The 20540-nt window shown below is 50.2% G+C and overlaps 1 protein-coding gene across 8 annotated transcripts in view; it reads left to right on the top strand.

Moving 5' to 3' along the window:
• The window catches only part of KCNJ15 (potassium inwardly rectifying channel subfamily J member 15), a 48477-nt gene extending 29484 nt beyond the window's left edge, over positions 1-18993 (top strand). For 5 of the 8 annotated variants that reach the window (XM_045852493.1, XM_045852497.1, XM_045852496.1 and 2 more), the window contains 2 exons: positions 8760-8848; positions 11532-18993. In XM_045852493.1, the coding sequence (XP_045708449.1) occupies positions 8776-8848; positions 11532-12679 (1221 nt within the window). In that variant the 5' untranslated portion in view covers positions 8760-8775 and the 3' untranslated portion in view covers positions 12680-18993. Of the gene's footprint in view, positions 1-916; positions 967-4943; positions 5257-8491; positions 8513-8759; positions 8849-11531 lie in introns of those variants that run through there. The other 3 variants (XM_045852494.1, XM_045852491.1, XM_045852498.1) reach the window with 3 other exon arrangements.
• Positions 18994-20540: the final 1547 nt, after the last annotated feature.

Raw genomic sequence — 20540 nt, 5'->3', positions numbered from 1 at the left:
CATGAGAAGGCTGCCCTCTCACCCCGCAATGGCTGCATTTGCTGTCGGGGTTCCTAGCACCGAGAGAATCCGGGCTGCTGGTCTAAGAATGTCTGCACGTCCAACTTGGTCACTCAGCTTTTTGACCTTCTGAGCTACTCTTGAGCATAAATTTGCTCTTCTCTAGGGATGCCAGATTCAGTAAATAAAAAAATATAGTACTTCCTTACATCTATAGATGAGTTTAATTTCTAGTGTAAGTTTATATCAACTACTGCGAGGGACATACTGGTATTAAATAATTAGTTGTTGTCCATCCGAAAGCTAGTCTTCCCTGGGCATCTCGTAGTTTACCTAGCAACCCGAAAAACACCAAAATTGGGAAATAGTCCTCTCGCTAATTAACTGCAGATGGTTAGAACATGTTTTCTTACACTGTTTACCGACGAACGTTAGTGCTCCCAAAGCTCTCTCAGGCTTTGATTGGACGTGAAGGGAAGCATTTTGAAGTTTGAACATTTCTTATTATCACCCCACAATCACAAGCGTCTACGTTTTCAGCATTGGGACAAGCAGACGACTCCGAAATCCCGCCAGTCCTAAGAGCAAATTGACCGCAGTCCAAGAATTCTGGTATTCACTGCGCTCGCCTGGGACCCCGTGATATCCAGTTTCTGTATCAGAGCCACGTGTCCAAGTCGAGACTGACAGTCAAGCCCAGTTTCAAAACTTGTTGACACTCGTCCCGTCGTGAAATAACTTGGTTCCAAATCCAGTGAAAGTCCCAAGTTCCTTTTTTTTCTGGGATGCGAGTCCAATTACGATAATAAAGAGCATAGGAAACACTAAGGAGAATTCCACCCTCACATCCAGGTGAATCACACCAAAGCCCATTAATCATCGGCCAGTAGAAGCCAACAGTTGCAAATGCATTTTAAACAGAAGAAAAATAGAACGAAGCCAGGAAAGCCAGCCAGCCTGAAGTCGGTATGTACATCCACCGTGCGCTGCTGTCTATATGTCTGTGTCTGCCTTCTCATAAATAACGTAGTGTAAGTGCGAGACAGAAAATGTGCGTGGTGAGAGGTGGTGCCTTTGCTGTCTCCGTGAGGGAGAGGTTTGTTTCGGGGGGAAATCAGTATGAGACGCTGCAAATCATAGAACAATGCCTGGTGCAATGTCAGAGGTCTGTCTCAAGCGACTTTTCAGGGCAGTGATGGGCGGGGGCGGGGGGGGGGAGAAAACAACACACTTGCTGACTTCCCGTTTCTCCCTTCCTTTCTGAACGCGCCAGCTGAGACCGGTTTGAAGTTTCGTGAAGTAGAATCCGCTAAGTAAAACCCTTGTGTGTCTAGGAGGCCGGTCTGCAACCACAGATGCCTCCCCTTCTGCCTTCTCCCAGGTGGCATCCGGCAAAGCCCGACCGCTCTGCGTTTCCTCCTCCTTATCTAAACGGGGCAGCGGGGCCAGCGATTGTCTCCGGGAGGCCGGGGAACTGATCCAGACGAGATCTCAGGAGCTCGTTAGAGAACGCTCCTGGCCAGAGAGAGCGTTGGGGGAAGGGCGCTCGGGAGGCTAACGCAATCCAGTTCGTCTTGTGTTTTTTTTCTCCCCCCTCAGACATAAATTTTCCTGTTTTGCCAGTCATCTCACAACAATGCATGTCCAAGCCACGCTGTGATTAGAGGGGGAACATGCTTATTACCCAGGTCTTCACATGTCGGAGCACGGAGAGGCCAAGGGTGGTAAACCAAAGGAAATTTCCATGTGCTCGTCAGCTGCGACACATTCTTGCTCTATAGGAAAGTTAGCTGTTATTAAGTAATACTGTTCAGCTGAAGTTGGTCACTCGTAACAACAGACAGATGTATAATGTTTTATTTGGGTTCACCAACTCACTCGCAAATAAAGGGCCTGAAATTAAACTGTCCTTACAAAAATATTCAGCAAATGATACCTCTGACTTATTCCTGGGCTCAGATTCTTTGCCATGGAAAATGGAAAATGAGTCTCCCGTGGAACCCAGGATCTGTTTAAACTTGTCTTTGCCGAGTGGAGAAAGGTTGATGTTCTATGGAATGAAAAAAAAAAATAAAAGAGACTGCACTAAGGAGTCAAGGGTATAACTATGCAGACCGCATTTAGCCATGGAAAGGGATTTTTTTTTAGTACTTATGGAATTCAAAACAATAATAACAGAATGGAAACATAGGCAAAAAGGCTAAATATTTGACCGCAGAGGCAAATGGGATCATTAGACGCTCCCAGGCGATGCAAAAATGTGGAGTTTGTTTTAAAAGGAGGGCTTGCTGCTTTTCCAGTGGATAATGGGGCAGAAGAAAGACCTCACTGATCCCCCAGGCCGCCACAGGCCAACTAGCCACAGCAGCCGCTGGGAAGTTGGGGTCTTTGTAAGACACAGGTTCTTGGGCGGCACTAAGAGATTTTATTCAGCAGCTCGAGGGTGGAGCCTGAGAACTGGCATTTCTTTTTTGTTTTAAGATTTTATTTATTTATTTTTAGAGAGGGAAGGGAGGGAGAAAGAGAGAGAGAGAAGCATCAATGTGCAGTTGCTGGGGGTCATGGCCTGCAACCCAGGCATGTGCCCTGACTGGAAATCGAACCTGCGACACTTTGGTTCGCAGCCCGCGCTCAATCCACTGAGCTACGCCAGCCAGGGAGAACTGGCATTTGTAATGAACTCCCAGGGATGCGGATGCTGATGCTGTGCTTCGGGGGGGTGGGGTCCCCCTTGCCTGCGCTGCCCTGTCTTCTATGTCCAGTGAGGGGGGAGCTCATCTCAGGGTGTGCCATGACCACCGAGAGCAGTATCTGCCTGTGACACGGGTTAGCCTTGCCATGGGCTCAATGACCTTGACCGAATCACTCTCTTGGAGCCTCTCTTCCCCCAAATACAAAGTTCCGTTTAGACCAGACGGGTACTCTTCAAAGGTCCGATGAATGCCAGGTACGGCGACGCAGGTGTCTGTGCTGTGGGGCTTCTCAGAGCCTGCGGTGTGCAAACGTGGGGGTGACTCCCTGGTGGGTGCAGGCAGCGGGGTGTTTAGAGGTCTGGTGGGTAAAGCTTCGCACAGTCATCGGACCACACGTCTCTACCTGGGGGCACCTGTGAATGCCACACACCTGGGGGAGGCCGAGCAAGAGGACGGCTGAGGTCCTCCCGGCTTCACTCTCCCTGTCCCGGAACCCGGGCTCCCCATTGGGTCTCCTGTGTTTTCTCGGACGGTGGCGCCCACCGTCGCAGTAGAAACCTTGGAGCCGTCTTCCGCCGACTGCTTCCCTTTTCTCAGAAATCCGAGTTTATTCCCCCAAGCCGGCGCGCCTGACCTTCTGTCCTCTGGGACGCTCCTCCTGGCTACCTGGAAACTCCGCCTGCCGGCCACCGTATTTAACCCCAGGGGCTTCTGTTCCTCCCCCTCCGTTGCCAGGTAACAAGCCTGCACTTTTAGGCAACCCAGTGTGTGTGCTTGTCCGTTTCCCACGCAGCCTCTCTACCTCGTGAAGAGGTGAGGAGTGCGGCTCATACTCTGGAAGGGTCGTCTCCAGACCGGCAGCATCAGCATCCCGTGGCGGCTGAGTAGAAATGCATGTTCCCAGGCTCCCCTCTAGACCGGCTGAACCAGAAACTCCCAGTGGCTCCCGGCTGTGCCCATTTCAAGGCCCCCAGGCGATGCGCGTGCCCCCTGAACTTGGGAGAAGGAGTGGTTCCGAGGTGGAAAGCGAGGACTCTGGACCCTGGGCCGTGTCACGGTTTCCAAACCTGGAGTACGACAGCACTATGTCCACGTGAGAGCTCAGTTACGACACGGCCCCTCTGGAAGGCCCGGCGCAGGACAAGCAAGGCCCCCACCACAGCGACCTCTCCCCAGCGGACGCCAACACGGAATGAGCAGGAGCGCCGCGTGCTGTGTCGCAGAGCACGCGTGCAGCGACGCCCTCCGTGAGTGCGTGTGAGGACAGTGCTTGGACAGCAGCACGGCGGTGGGGACACAGACAGGTCTGATTCGCCAGCACGGTCTCCCGTGACCCCTTACCTTTGTGAACGGGTGTGAATCCCCCAATCGCTCCAAGCACGGTGTTCGCATCGGGGACACCGGGAAAAGACCTTCTTCCCAAGGGGAAGGGAAGGGTTAAAGGGAACACTGTCTGTCACTGCCTTGCGGAGTGTCTGGTGCCTTCCAAGCACCCCCCTCTCAACTGAAAGCTGGCGACGACGTGAGGACCCCGTGAGAATGACCGCCGGCACCGCCCTGCGTGTCTGTCACTGCAGATCATGAGGCCACCGCGCCCTCAGCCGAGGGCTGCTCGCTCCCCGGCACCAGCCTAGTTGAGTCGTGCTGTCCGTACCTTGCCCTGAACAGCTGTCTTCTCCGGATCAAGTTAAGGATTGATTCAGAAGGACTGAATGAGAAACATTATTCAGCTCGTCACGTCTTTTCTATGTTCTCTTTCTCCCTGTTGGAGTCTTGCTAATTTGGGTTTCTTTTCCTATTCCACCCTTAGCCATAGGCCAACATTCAGAGTTTACGTTAAGGGCATGTGAAGGCTTTACATGTTTCCTTTAAATCCAGTAGCTGGTAGGTCAGGTCGTCATCACCCCAAGATACAAAAATGCAGAAAGGGTGTGTCTGCAGACAGGCTTTTACGAGGCTTTGTCTTAGGGGCAAACAATTCCAAGAATTCAATGGCTTGCACCAGCAACAAAAGTTTCTTCTCACCCATGTGCATGTACACTTTGGTTTGGCTGTAGCTCAGCTCCAAGCGGCCCCTCCCCCCACCCCCCAGAAGAAGGAACAGCCCAGCCGAAGCTCACCCAAGACAGCGCCCTGACGCCTCTGTTCAGGTGCGGTGTGAGTCACTTGGGCTCACGCTCCATTGGCCGAGCGGTCACATGACCACATCGGACTCAAAAGGGTGAGGACACCCGCGCCCACAGGAGCAAGCCCAGGGAGGGATTCTGTGGACGGACCCCGCAGAGCCCGGCAGCCGGTAACTGGCAGCAACAAGCCGTCAGCCACGACCCCACAATGATGACAGCTGTACCCACAGGTCCCAGTTCATGTCTTCAAAGCACGGGTCATCGGGACAGAAGGAAGCAGGTCGGGAATGTGCCACTGTCTCAGATGGTGCTTCCTCTCCCACTGGGAGAATGGTGACTGATGGTTCCAGAAGCTGTCCCCTTCCAGCCACCCCCAGCCCTCCGAGGCCCGAGGGAAGAATTACCCCTGCACAAGGAAAGAGTCATTGCCCCGGCAGGTAAGAAGCAAAGGGCCACCTCTGGAATCTGCTGACACTCAGCTTCGGCCACCTCGTTCTGCTTCGGCGAGTGCGCTCGTTCCGGAGGCCGCCTGGGCAAACCGTCCACGTCCTCAGCCGACAGTCAGAGCAGCCGCTGAAGCGCGTCCTGGACTGGTCCGAGGAGCGGGGGAGGGGCAGCGGGCCACCAGCTAGGGTCCCTGGTGCTCGTGCGGCCTAGTCACAGGGTCCGTGGGGAGGCCCGCTAAGCCTCACCGAGTTTATTTCCAGTTACTCTCAGGCCTTCTGAGTTCAGTGAACCTCAAGTGCCTCTTGTCAACCATTTCTTTTTCCACTTAATATTTAAACCTGTGTATCCTTAAAGGGAAGTTTAATCCATGTATTTTAGATTCATAACAAATTTTTTTAATTACCTGAAAATTGTTTTGTTAGGAATATATGGCATCCAAGAAAGCTTTTCAAGCAACTTTTCTCCTTTTTTTAAAGATTTTATTTTTTATTTTATTTTTAGAGAGGGAAGGGAGGGAGATAGAGAGACAGAGAGAAACATCAATGTGTGGTTGCTGGGGGTCATGGCCTGCAACCCAGGCATGTGCCCTGACTGGGAATCGAACCTGTGACATTGGTTCGCAGCCCGCACTCAATCCACTGAGCTACCCCAGCCAGGGCCTCAAGCAACTTTTCTTACAAACAGGAAGCTGTCTCGCTAGAGCTTTGAAGTCAGGCCCTCACACTTTCTAATGTTAGCCCAGAAATCCGAAGTTACGGTTTGGTCCCGATTTCATTCCTCCGTCCCCTCACCACCCGGCCTGAAGTCTCAGAGAAAGACTTTGCTTGAGGTCTGAGAAGCTCCAGGTTTGGGAACCTCCTGCCTCCCCAAGTTTCCATCACAAGTACTTTGTTAGCCCACTATGGCACACAGAATGAAGTTTTTCCCCAAACAGGAAAACTGAAAACTTCCAAAAATTTGACTCAACAGAGCTTTCAATTTTTAGAAAGTATCGGTGGTGTACTAACTGGGAAGAAAGAAATCTTTGCTACTTACAAAGTTCATACTGAGCGTCGGTCCCCCAGGTGGCTGGCGGGCGTCTATGCAGCTGGGACATCCTGAAAACCCATAGGTGGGTGTGTCCCACGCGTGCGTGCCACTGTGTCATTTCAGAATGCTGAGGGGAACGGGGGGTTGGGGAGACGCTGTGGACCCCATCTGACCACCTGTCTGCCACAGCCTGGTGGGTCTCACCGTGTGTTCCTGGAGCCGCAGCAGCCCCCTGGGAACTTGTCCCACATGCAAGTTCTTGAGCTCCGCCCCAGACCTACTGAATCAGAGACTCGGAGCCTTCCAGGTGGTTCTGAGGCCGCTGGAGCGTGAGCACCTGAGGCAGGGGAGGGCGAGCGGGGGCTCCGGAGCTCGCCGGGGGCTCTGCCGTCACCTGCCAGCTGTTGAGAATTTGGGTGAGTTACTGAACCTGTCCGTGCCTCAGTTCCCCCCTCCTGGGCATAACGACGGTGCTTGCGTCACCAGCTTGGTGTGAAGGTTAAGTTCACAAACGGAAAGCACTTAGAACAGTAGCTGGCACGCGGCCTGCAGTGTCATTCTGTAGGATGATGATGGTCATTATTGATCTGGAGCTTTCGGGTTACTTATCTGAGTCTCTATTCTATCCTTTTGTCAGTGCCGTTGTTGTTATTCATTGTCATCTATCCTACTTGGGACCATTCCCACCTGGGACCACTTCTGGCCCCGTTCGGATGATGCTCGTGCTTATTATTTGCATCTGTGTTTCTTCTAGTTGCTCAGTGGCTTTTGGGCCATGTGCAGGCTGGTTTCTCCCTGCCAGGACAGCGTGTTCCAGCTCACTGTAGCTGATTTCTTTGATCAGCCTTTCTTAAAAGGGCCCCTTTCTTGGGTAGAATTTTGTTCCTTCCTGAGGTCGGTGATGGTAACTTGCTTTCCGGTTTTTTTTCAATGCCCATCATTTTATCCCCAGCACAGAGAGTGTAGTTCTCCTTACAGCTAATTGCCTTTTTCAGCATGCTAACTCTTTAGTTGTTTCCAAAACACGTTCTTCTTTCCTTTATCTCCAGAGAACAAATGCTGCAACCACATAAGCCTTAAATGATTTGCACCACGTACATTTTGTTGGCTCGCAGTAACAGGGAGTAGTATTGATCTGTCCACTTAATAATTTCAAGGACTTCAACAACGATATTGCGATTCTAAGAACTGCAATCCTAACCCACATGTTGGAACAATAGAACGCAGGCAGGAGAAATTAATACAAGGCCTAAAGAAAACTATTAAGGGTGTGTATGGGGTTTTGCTTATGTGTGGGATCTGGAGAGGGGAAAACAGCAGAGAATGTCTTGTATCACTCCCCCACACTTAGCTTCGGTAGACTCTGATGTTCCCCTAACACTTTGGAATCAGAGCCAAGGTAGAGTGCAGGCTCGCCACGGGGAAAAAAGGCAGGAACATAAGATTATGTGGATTAAGGGCGTCTATCAACAATGAAACACATGTCATCCAAGAAGTCTGCTGGGGAACGGAGCACTGTTATGTAAGAGGGGGCAAAGCGTGCATGAGAAGGCAGGCGCCGGATAAGGTCGATGCTGTCTCCCGACGGAGCGGTGGCGAAGGCAGAGGCCGTTGGCCAAGCGTACGATCACCCTGGGAGGATCGAGTGCAGGAAAGGCTCTGTAGGTTGGTCACTGGGACTGCTGAACTGATAAACATAATTATCGTCATGATGTACAACTGTCGCTGGATTGGAACAGAAGTGCGAAGTGGACACATGCCCCTTTGGGTCAGACAGACAACAATGTGTGTCGGGGCGTGTGTGTGTGTGTGTGTGTGTCGCTCGGGAAGAAGCAGGGCAGGAGAGCAGGCGGTCCACGACCCTGCCAGCTCCGCACAGAGGCCGTTGGACGTTGGAGGTCGGGGTGGGAGCGCCCCGGCCTGCCTCCCGCAGACTCGGGGCCTCCTGCTTTCTGCCACAAACCGTCCCTGTGACGAACAGAAGTCCTTCCGACCTCCCAGGTCTCAGTCACCGTGTCTGAAAAACGTCTTGTCAGATGCCTCGGCTCTGACAGTCCTTTCAACTCGAACGCTCTGTGACTCAAGAATAATAATGCACTTCCACAGGCGGTAAAAATATTCTAGACTCTTCCCCTCCGATTCTCACTGTTTACTTCCGCTGCACTTCCCCTTCCTGCCTCCTGTTTGCCGGCCAGTGCACCGTGGGCCTCAATGGGGGTGAGTTAACCCTCCTGCCAGCGTGGTTTGAGACTTCACTCCCTCCAGAGGGTGGGGATTCCTCAGCGAGGGCTTCGGTTTAGTCCTTAAAACACTCTTTGAGCCTTCATTCTGGCACCATGCCAGATCACCAGGGCCTGGAAATCAATGCTAAGGCCCTGGGCTTGGGGGGAATTGTTCAGGGTCAGTTGCACTGGACCAGTTGCTTTGTAAACCCCTGTGAACCCCACGTGTCCCTCTCTTGCAGGCGACAGCAGAGTCCCATGGTAGCCAGGTGGCTGAAGGCGAGCCGGGACTGCCTGCCTGCCTTGAAGAGGACAGCTTCTGACCTGCTGAGTAAGTGACCGGGCGGCGAGCTGCGGGCACAGGGTGTCGACAGGGAGGGAGAAGGTGTCACCCGTGGAGTGCTGTCCACCAGCTGCTCTCTTCCACGGAGAGATGCTAAGCCCAAGACCCACCCAGAGGCTCTGGGGCTTCTTCCCACGCTCTGCTCACCAGACTCTGGGGGGAGACACTATCGGTGCGGTCAACTCCAACACCAGCCGTGCAGAAACACAGGGGGAGGCCGGACAGCAGCGCACCCCCAGTGGGCCCGCTGCCCCTCCCAGGGGTAGGTTAGAACAGGAGCCTCAGGGCACTGCCTTCGTGTGAACAGGGCCGACTGTGCAGAGGCTGGTGGCCCGGGGAGCCTAGGGCGGTGCTTGCATCAGTGATGCACAGGACGTCTGTGCATCGCTCCCACTCGAACACTTAAGCCTCTGCTGTTGTTTCGGTGGATTGCACGGCATGCACTTTCCCTGGCAGGTTTTTTTTTTTTAAGTGCATGCAGTTACTTGCCTTTGGCAGCTGGAGTCCTGAGCTTGACTCTGCACGGGGCGTGCCAGTGTGGCGTGGTCTCCAAACCGTCACCCTGGTCCCTCTCCTCCTGGCCACTAACAGGCACTGCTGAGTGTCCGATAAGACCCATGCTCATCGATTATACCCCGTACTTCTCTTTTATTTTTTAATCCTTACCCAAGGATATGTTTATTGATTTTTTGAGAGAGAGAGAGAGACATCAATGTGAGAGAGAAAGATCGATCGGTTGCCTCCCGTATGCTCCCTGACCAGGGATCGAACCTGCAACCTGGGTGTATGCTCTGACTGGGAATCAGACTCACCTTTTGGTGCACAGGCCGGCGCTCCAACCAACTGAGCCAACCAGCCGGGGCCCTGGGCTTTTCTTGTAAATGATCCCAGACTCAGTGGAATAGGCTCCAACAAGAAAAATAAATCCTGAGGACCTTATGGCCTTTCTTCGTAATGAAAATAAAAAAAGTGACTTTCCTTTCCAAGAAAACAAAAAAAAAGATCACTCCAGGGGGCATGCGGTAAGTGGCACCCTCCTGATACTGTAACAGGAAAACTAAGGAGCCCAACAGACACCCTGTGTGCTCAAGTGTTGGCCCGCGAAGGGCACGGTTTCACTTTCCTTGAAGGGGTTTGCCCAGAAGACTGTTTTCCAAGCTCCTAATCGAGGTAACGCCGCTCGGGCAGCAGAGCTTATTGCATGAATCATAGACCGCTGCACACCGGTTCCTTTTTATAAGGGGAAATTAAAAAAATTTTCTAAATGCCAGGGAGGTGGGAACGACAACAACAAAAAAAACCCATGCCAACCAGGTAGAGTTCCCCCTAATCACTCCCATTATCTTTCCGAGGAATGTAGGGGCCATTTATCTCGGTCACCGGGCAGGTGCTATAAGAGGCTGGGTGGCCTCGCTCCCAGCTCACCCCCGTCTGGGAAGCAGCGTGGGAGCCCGGCCCTGGTTCCTGGTAGGTCTGCCCTCCCCGAAGTCCGCCCGTGTTTGCTTGTGCGTTAACTCTTTCGGACGCATTCCTCTGCTGGCCCCACGCAGTTCTCCAGAAGGAAGGCAGGGGGAGTGTGTGCCGTGCCTAAACGCGATGCCTAAATGTCATGCCTAACAGCGTGTGGGGATGGTGCCTCTAAGAATAACCGGCGTATCCATTAAGCCATTGATCAAGCTTAATCATTCACTATGTGTTTGTTGGAGGTTTTTGATAACTTAGTCTTTTCCAATGCAATCAAGACTAGGAGAGATCATGGATTCTAAGTTAGGCATTGGATTCGGGGCAAAATAAAGTGCTGTTATGGGAGAGGTCATGCAGAAGGGTAAGTGTTGAAAAATTTTATTAATACTGTCCAAGTCTACAAAATGTGTGTGAGCAGTCTCCGTTGCTCGTCAGCAGCTACCTTATGGCTATAGCTGCTGGTGTGTGGCTCAGTCAAGCAGGCATCATCTCAGAAAGTGACAGGTCACCAGTCACTTGACTCCCAGTCAGGGCACGTGCCCAGGCGGTGGGTTTGGTCCCCAGTCGTCGTGTGTATGAGCGGTAGCTGATCGATGTTCTTCTCTCACGTCAGTGTTTCTCTCCCTCTCTTTCTCCCTCTCTTTCTTAAAAAAACAAAAACAAAAACTATCTTATGGATGGTACATTTTAGTTGTATCCATACTGCCTGTATGCTCCATCAACTTATTTTTAAATGTTCTGAAACTGGAAACCTGTGGTACCTGAATGTACATAACTATTCACGATACTCTGTGGGGTGGATGCAGGCAAGTGTGATGTCGCCAAGGGAGGATGAGCATCGCTGTTTAACTGCAAGGCTCTGGTTTGGCACTTTATGGCCCTCACCTCCTTTACTACTGCAAAGCCCCCGAGACAGAGGCTTTCTTCTCATTTTACAGATTAGAGACCAGAGAGGTTGAATAGCTTATCCTGGCTCACACAGCAAACACATTGCACAGTCAGCATGGAAGCCAGGTTCGCTTGTCTCCAGGGTCTATGCTCCTCAGTTCCTCAAGTTCAAATCGATCGGTCTTGCCTTTAGAGGTCTCCTTTCCTGTGTGTGTCCACATGCATTCATACTTACGTCACATGGATATCCTAGTTGTATTTTCTGGATGTTCTACCACCTGTCACAGTAATAATATGTCCTTCTTTGTCATTTCCTTAGGTGGTCCCAAGAGCCTGCCGATGGACCCGATGCACCTCAGCATGTCCAGTGCTCCCCTGGTAAAGCACACAGCTGGACCCGGACTCAAGTCCCACAGACCTCGGGTCATGTCCAAGAGCGGACACAGCAACGTGAGAATCGACAAAGTGGACGGCATCTACTTACTCTACCTTCAAGACCTGTGGACGACCGTGATCGACATGAAGTGGAGGTACAAGCTCACCCTGTTTGCTGCCACGTTTGTGATGACCTGGTTCCTTTTTGGAGTGATCTACTATGCCATCGCGTTCATTCACGGGGACTTAGAGGCGAGTGAGCCCGTGGCAAACCGCACTCCCTGCATCATGAAGGTGGACTCGCTCACGGGGGCATTTCTCTTCTCCCTGGAGTCCCAGACAACCATAGGCTATGGCGTCCGCTCTATCACGGAGGAATGCCCTCATGCCATTTTCCTGCTGGTGGCTCAGCTGGTCATCACGACCTTGATAGAGATCTTCATCACAGGCACCTTCCTGGCCAAAATCGCCAGACCCAAGAAGCGGGCCGAGACCATCAAGTTCAGCCACTGCGCTGTCATCACCAAGCAGAATGGGAAGCTGTGCTTGGTGATCCAGGTGGCCAACATGCGGAAGAGCCTCCTCATTCAATGCCAGCTCTCTGGCAAGCTCCTGCAGACTCACGTCACCAAGGAGGGGGAGCGGATCCTCCTCAACCAGGCCACCGTCAAGTTCCACGTGGACTCCTCTTCAGAGAGCCCCTTCCTCATTCTGCCCTTGACATTCTACCACGTGCTGGACGAGACCAGCCCCCTGAGAGATCTCACACCCCAGAACCTGAAGGAGAAGGACTTTGAGCTCGTGGTGCTCCTCAACGCCACCGTGGAGTCCACCAGCGCCGTCTGCCAGAGCCGCACGTCCTACGTCCCCGAGGAGATCTACTGGGGCTTCGAGTTCGTGCCCGTGGTCTCTCTGTCCAAAAACGGGAAGTACGTGGCCGACTTCAGTCAGTTCGAGCAGATCCGGAGGAGCGCCGATTGCACGTTCTACTGCGCAGACTCCGAGAAGCAGAAGCTGGAGGAGAAGTACAGGCAGGAGGATCAGCGGGAAAGAGAACTGAGAACGCTTTTGCTGCAACAGAGCAATGTCTAAGGGTGGGGCCACGGCCTCGGTTTCACTCCGCCGCGGGCTCCACACCCGAGCTCCCTTCCGACAAAAAAAACACATGGGTGCACTCTAAAAAAACCCAACCGTGCAGACGTGCAAAATCTCTCTTTTCCTTTGATCTGGTGGCTAAACGAGAGTCTGCACCTTTCAGAGGGTTCCTTGTTTAAATGCTTGGTCTGAAACGAACTCCCAAAATTCCAATTTTCTAAAATGGGGCTACATTTCGAGGACCTTGGTGTATGGCAATTGCAAAATGGCCCTGCTGGGTGGCCAGAGACATTCAGCAGTGCTGATCGTGAGTGGCAATGCTTTTCTGCATGAGGATAGCAGCTGTAATATAAGGTATTTATTCAACCCAACTGTCAAAGACATTATGGCCGAGACTTGAAATGGGGTTCACTATTCACTTATATCATTGCTTTAAAACACTCTTTTTTTTCTCTCTCAGGCAGAGAAAATGTTATATATACTGGAGGCTGTCTGGTAATAGAGAAAATGGAGCAGGGGGATTCTGTACTCACGAAATATAACAATGCCATTGTTACCTTTTTTCCAGTGGGTTTAATTGTATAGCGTGAAATCGATCAACCAGGAGTGGAGGGGCGTGGAGGCAGATGCAAATGGACCGGAGGCTATTGGCTCACTCGTTTTCTGTTGGAACACGCCCCTTCTGTCCAAAATGCGGATCCCAGACCAGCAGCATCAAGCCTCATCTGGGGGCTTATTAGTAACATAGATGCCCAGGCCCCACCCAACTTAGAGAATCAGAGTTCGTATCTTAATAAGACCCCCAAGTGACTTGTGCACCAATGAGTTTGGGAAGCCCCTCTCTGGGCAGTGTGTTCAAGGAACCTTCTGAATCGGTGGGACTCTGTGTGTCCCAGGTCCACGTGGCCCCCAGACCTACCCTTCCTTCGGTTCATTCTTAGGGACCACACTTCCTTTCAGCCACTTCTTTTCTTATCTGTTAAAATGCCTTGTCCCCAGAGGAAGTGCCACTGACATTCTGGGAGCAAAATAAAACTCTTGCAAGTAACGGCTGTCTCATCCATGCTAAGTATTGTACATGGTTGTGGAGAGTAGTGAGAACAAAAGAAAAATTAAGCTGGGTAAGGGCCAGAAATTTGCTCAAGGGTTGAAATCTAGAAAGTTGAATGGTCCCGTAAGAATAGGAGTGGCAGGGATAATTCATACACAGATGGGTCCGGGAAGCATGGACAAAACCTGACCGTCGGATAACACATCAAGGATGTCCTCAGGATCTAAACAAATCTTGTGCAACTCAGTGTTATGGAGTAACACTTTGCCTTTGGCAGAATTTAAGGACCAGGCACCCTGCCTTTCTTTGGTGCAGAGGATAAATGGGCTAGGATTGGCTAAATGTACAAAAGGTGAATTCTCATTTCATTCAAAATGGGATGGATTTGTGTGTTCACTCAAGAAGCATGGGGCTGTGTGTAGGTGCTACATGGACATACATGTGAGCCCACATGTGTACACACAGGCATGCACACACACACAGGGACTCACACACGGGCTCTTGAAGCACAACTGTGGAAATTCTGGGACTCCTCTAGGCTTGGGGACACCGAGACTCAGAGGACACAGGGAGGCAGTCTGGGTTCAGACGGTCGGTGACCGATGATGTGGACGCCAACGAGTCTGGCCGTCTCTTGGTGCTGCCTCCTTTTCAAAGGTCCTGCATCAAACCGACAAACAGAAAATGTGGCCAACGCCTCTGAGATGGACTGCCCATCGCACGGAGGGGTCTGCAGCTGGAAAGGCTTAGAGAGCGTTTTCAATGCACTAGAGGTTTTGGCCTTTAACTATTCAGGAAGTTCTTTTCTTTTCCTGCTGATAATTTCCTGGCAGGTTGTTTTAGATCTTCAAAAATTACGCAGAGTTAGGCATTACCCCTTGTAGTTGTTCTCCGTGATTTTCGATTGCATATCGTGGTATAATCAACAGAAGAAGAGCGTCATGGGCGCGCTCACCGATTTCCTGTCGCACTGTCCAGTTCTTCTCACGGTACTGCCATCAATGTTCATTTGAATGTGACCAAGATTAGGAATTTTACGTGCTTCTGTTGCATCTAGTACCATGACGTGGCACGAAACGGAGAAATCTTTTTTATGTTCACTTAGCGTATCTATTTCAGCCAAATTTGGAAGGCTTGAGCACCTGGATCTTTTGCACGACACAAAATAAACACAAAATAACACAAACAAACAAAAGAACACACAAAATAAATATGCTGTGTCTTCAAAGCCAGTACCCATGTAAGTCAATACATCATATAGTGTAATTTTTAATACACGACGCTCAAGTCATGGCTGGTTGGACACTTGGCCTTTCCCAGGCACTCTCATTTAGTGTTACTTTGTACAAAATACTCGCACGTCTACATGCTAACGAAGGACTCAGGCGGCAAAGTGGTTCTATCTGGACACGGTCTTCTGGCGAAAACAGATTCCTGCTCCGCCCTCAATGGAGAAGAAAGTCATTCTCATGGAGCACTTTTGGCCCCCCAAAAGCTTGTGCATTTTGAAGCATTTCCCGTGCACCAGGCCTTGTCAGAGAGATCCTTCAAAAATGCCGTGTTCCATTTGAGAAACAACAAAGCCATGTCTTTCTTGTTTCAGTAATAAAATGTATTGTACTTACGTGGTCCATAGTAGCCAATGCCCCGGAAGCATTTCACTAACTACACGTAGTAGCAGAGGTTTCCTCACTGATCCTTGCAGAGAGCCACCTTTTTGGGGAGCGATACATACACCGGCCCCCTTTCCCATTCATGGGGCTATTGCAGCACAGAGAAGCGACTCCAGAAATTAAAATTAACTGGTTAGAAGGGAAAAATGCCAGGAATGAGTGGATTGTAGATTTAAATGAATTTAAACAAGTCTTTGGATTTAATTTTCAGTTTTCATTGACTGTGAATTCGATACCATTGAAATGTAAATTAAGGTACATAAACCTGTATAAACACTTCTACTACAACACTATTCTTTCTCCCTGGCTTAGATCCTTAGCACTGACATGTCATCTGGGGAAAGAAGAGAAAAGTGGAGTGAAGAAGGCACAAGGCCTTTGCACTGGTGGCTCAGTGAAGTGCCACCCTTGCCCTCGGGCTTGGTTCTGCGTGCTGTCCCTGTGGCCTACAGGTCAGGCACTTGACCTGTGGTGTCGGGAAGACTTCCAGCCTCTTAGTCTTGGCTTTGTTCTTGCTAGACTTTCCTTTGCCTCTTAAACATTTCCAATACCTTGTTTTGAATTCAAGTTATCTTATCATGGCTTGGTGGGATGGTATTTTTTTGTAACAAAAAGTATTAGCATTTCAAGCATTGACTTCCAACCGTGCACTCAAAATCCAGCTTTTGGCCCTGGATGGGTCCATGGTGCTCTGAGTCTTCTTCCCACCCGAGAAGAAGATCTACACTTGAAGGTCCAAAGCTTAACATTTCACATCCAATGGATTAACCACGTACATTTTGCCCTTTGTGAATCTGTTTATCTTTAATCACAGTGACCTGCCAACCCGCCAAACCTGGGGTCCCGGGACCCCAGTGAGTGGGAGGCGTCCGCTGTCAGACTCCAGTGTCTGAGAGCAGCGTTAAGAGTTTCCAGAGTCAGAATGTGCGCTGGAATGATGCGATTAGAGCTAAACTGGGACTTGAAAGAATGAGTTATCTTCTAGAGGCATTCGTGTTTGTCAGTAAACTGTTTGTATTGTTGTTATGTGGGTTTAATTTTTGTTTAAGAATTTAAAACAAAATCTTTGTCTTCAGACTAAGGAAGGTAAAAATGTTCAGCCAACTAGCTTGTACATCAATTCACGTCTCCTGGTGAAGAACTTCTTTGCAGGGAAAAACTGGCCATTCCATCTTACATGACGACAGGCAGTGTCGCTCTAGCCCCCTGGTGCCCCAGGAGAGCCCATTTTCCCAGTCTCTAAGAAACATTGATGATTTCAGTCCCATTCCCCCCTCAGAATTACTTCTGCAAAATGCTCCATGAAAAAGAAACATGGGGAAGACCTAAAACTTCAGCCCTCCCCGCCATTCTCATCCCCTCTCGGCTCTCCTGGGGGACTCGGCTCCCCCTCAGCTTGGAACGCGCGTGGCCGGCTGGTTTTCACCCCGGCTACCCGCTCCAGCAGGTCCGGTAACTCTGTGGGTTGAAAATCCTCAGTTCAAATTAGCAATGTGTACACGTGCAGATAGACAATCTGAAATTGGGGCAGGAGTTTCTATTTTTCCATTAGTATGCTGCTGGCGTGTAAAAATAGAAGATGGAGAAAAGGCTCTTGATTTGAGTTGATAGTTAATTCCTAATAAAACTACGGGAGTTGTCTGTGTAAGTTAAGCACGTCATTGCTGCGTGTGTATAAAAGCCAAAGTTGCCGTGTGCGTGTGTAGAGACCCCGTGACCCTGAATAGGACCCCAGAATGAGGAACCCCAGCCATGCCGGGCGTGTAGCACCTGTCCTGTGCTCAGTGACTTGTGTCCTGAATTCTGTATGGATTTCATGATGACGCTCTAAATGTCATTCTTGTCAATAAATAACAAAATGGCATAGGCAGTTAGAAAAACACATCTTTCCAATTGCACTGGTCTTGAATGTTCATTTGCTAGCTCAGCCAGCCTTACAGAAAATTACTCACAGGAGAGCCTAACGTAAATATCCCTTCCTTTGGAAGTGACGGTTTTCATGTTCCTCGTAGTGGAGAAAGGGGTCATCCAAGAGGATATTTTCTTGACTTGCTGCATTAGTACCAGTACATTGCAGGCAAACACAGGGGGCCTTTGACACACTCTGTGCAGCGTGGAGCAGGGTGCCATCCGTGGGGGCCCGTCCCCCCAGGAGAGACCCCAAGTGCCGGGCTCAGAGCCCCTGTGCACGGTGCGTGGGAGCCCTTGTTCCCGGCCCCGGACCTCGCCAGATAATCAGGCCGAGGGTTCTGTGTTCCCGGCTGACGCTGGATGGGCAAAGCCAGTGAGGAAGGGGTCAGTCTAAAAAGCCTATCAGCGAACTTCTTGAGTAGCAGCTCCCTCCTCATGACATAGCACTTAGCCGTGGTCTTTATTTGAGGCCAAATCCCATCTAGTATCCAAACCTTCCCACCCCCTTAAGAGAGCCAAAAGTATTCAAGTCAGTGGCAGAACTTGCTCAAAATTAGACTCTAAGTTAGCCACTCCGATTGATTATAGTATAGCTATTTCTTGAAAGGAAAGGAAAGGAAAAGGAAAGGAAAAAGGAAAGGAAAGAAAAGGAAAAAGAAAAGAAAGAGAAGCAAAAAGAAAAAAAAAGAAAAAGAAAAATAAAGAAAGAGAAAAAGTCAGAAGTTGTTGACTCTGAGCGAAGAAATGTGATCTCTCAGCTTATTATTACTACTATTGTTACTGGTGCAGATGTCCTTAATATTATTTAAAAAGGGTTTCCAAGAAGATGAATGGAAGGGGGGTTCAAAGAAACGCGGTGTTTTCTTTTTCATCTCCGTGATTTAACTACATTTTTTTTTCCATCGGCAATCAAATCTTAAGAGTGAGGATGTTGTATTAAAACAAATCATCGCAGGAAGTATGACTGTGTCAGGGGCTTTTTACAAAAACAAACTTCCAGATCGCAAGAGGAAGCTGGTGTGTGTGCTGACGGGCATTAAACAGCAGTTGGGAGAGGAAGGCAGGACACCAGCCAACTTGGATCTATTTTTGAAGAATTATTTCTGTGCGGTGTCATGGAATTGTAAGTTGCAAAGCGGCTGCTTTGGTAAACAGACTTCTCGAATCCAAAGGGACCCACTCCAAAACACCACTTAATGAAATGCAAGGGAAGGTTAAGAAGTCTAAAATCCCCAATCACATGCAGATTTTACAAGCAAACAGTCCCACTCCTTGTAAATCCCAGCGGCGTGCCCTTGCCAGCGCCTGGGTGGTGCCTCGGTCTCCTGCCCTGTGTCCCTCCGCGTCTGATCGCTGTACTGTGACACTGATGCGCGTCCTGTACCCGACTGTGCCCTGGCAGAACAGTGGGTTGTGTTTCTCAAGGCCGAGCTACTGTTTGGTGCGTGCTGGAAATCTCACACTAACTGGCGTGTATGCTCTGTGGCCGGTGAGCCCAGCTGACGCGGGATCAGCTTTAATGATGTCCTTTCGTGTTTTACAGATTCATACCTCTGTGTGTTACACCATGTCACTTTGCATATGCAACTGCATCACCTTTCTGATTTTACACGTGGAATCACTCTAATCCGTGAAACAATGGAAATGCAAACACAATAAAGCCAATTCCACAGTCACCAGTCTCTGTTTCCTTCACTGGGGCGGGCAAGGTGCTGTGCGGGAGCCTGAGGAGAGGAAGCCGGCACTTCCTTAGAGAGCTCAGAGATAAACTCATTCCGGAGGGCGGTTTGCAGCGAGGCCAGCCGCCCTCTCTGGGGACGGCCGGGCCCCAGAGCTTAGGAGGTTCGTTTCTGTCAGTGCCCGCAGGACTGCACTTTTGCTTCCCTTCTAATCAAAGAAAAGAAATAAAATCCCTGCCTCAATCTTGAGCTGTACTGATCATTTCACTTTAGTCAATGATTAGAGACCCAGTAATTATTTAACAGCAATCTTTCAGCACCTCACAGCCTACCAGAGTCCCTGTCACACTGTTGCTCTTTTACTCGGATGGATTGAAAGACAGAAAACCCATAATTATATAAGTCTTAAAGACACCCGTGTGAGTGTGACTAACACGATACAGCCATCTGAAATCCGCACAGCAGATATGCACCCAGGACAGCCGTTGTCCTTGACACACTTTTCTAGGGAAGCCACATGTGCACACGTGGCTGCCATAGCTCCAAACTTTCTTCCAGCATCCCTTTGGGAACCTGCTCTTTGGAACCCTGGCTCATTGATTGCAACATCTTGGTGGCAAGACTGTGAGCGAGAATGTGACAGTTGGAAATAAAAAATCCTGGTCGTATAGTAGGAAGTCACATTTGAGGATGTTGTTTGGGGGAAAAAAAAGTTTTCCAAAATGTTTTCCAGAAAGTGCACAGTGATGAGGCTCATCAGTAAGACGTACTTTATTAATTGTAATTTGCACGAAATTTCTCTGAGACGTATTATTGTCTATTCTATTATCTCAAGCATCTGCTTACCTTTAAGGGGTGACCTTAGCTGAGAACTGAGCTAGCCACTTCCAAGACATGAGACAGCTTTGCGTTCACCACACCGTGGCCTTGGGGCCGTGAATACATGGGAATTTGTCGCAGCAGAATTTGGGTCTGGGCTGGGGACCCAGCATCCTAGCAGACCACAATCCTCTCCTCAGGAATGCTGGACTTCGAGTACCTGTCTTCAAAAATATCAAACCAACCATTTCAACGATTAAATTGAGTTCCCCCCAGGTTTCCTACCCCTTTATTTGAATATAGACACGTGTAGAAACTGTCAGGACCCCTATTTTACAGACGGGAAGACTGCGGTCCAGAGAAGTTAAGTGACAGAGCTAACAAGTGACAGAGTCGGGCGTAAAACCCGGGACTGAATGAAGTAAAAGTCCATCTTTTCCTGCAAGCTCCACCTGGCCTCCCGGTGGGCATCCCACGAGGCCCCCACAGGAGCCTAGGAGGGTAGTAGTTGATGTTCCTGGAGTAAATGCGCATTTGCTTGGCCCTCCAGTGTTTTTATCAACAGAAAACCAAACCTCGGCGGAGTTGCCATGTGGCCACAGACGTGACTCCCGGATGCGGACTGAATGCTCCAGTCCGGCGATGCATGCGGTGGGGCTTTGCTACGGAGGACGGAGCCGGGCCTTCCCATGTGAATGCCTGGCTGAGCTCTGGACCCCTGGTTT

This window comes from Phyllostomus hastatus, unplaced genomic scaffold, assembly GCF_019186645.2.
Source record: "Phyllostomus hastatus isolate PE091 unplaced genomic scaffold, TTU_PhHast_1.1 phas_contig_948, whole genome shotgun sequence".
Taxonomy (NCBI): domain Eukaryota; kingdom Metazoa; phylum Chordata; class Mammalia; order Chiroptera; family Phyllostomidae; genus Phyllostomus; species Phyllostomus hastatus.
Note: the sequence above shows the minus strand (reverse complement) of the source record. Positions and strands in the feature narration are given on the sequence as shown.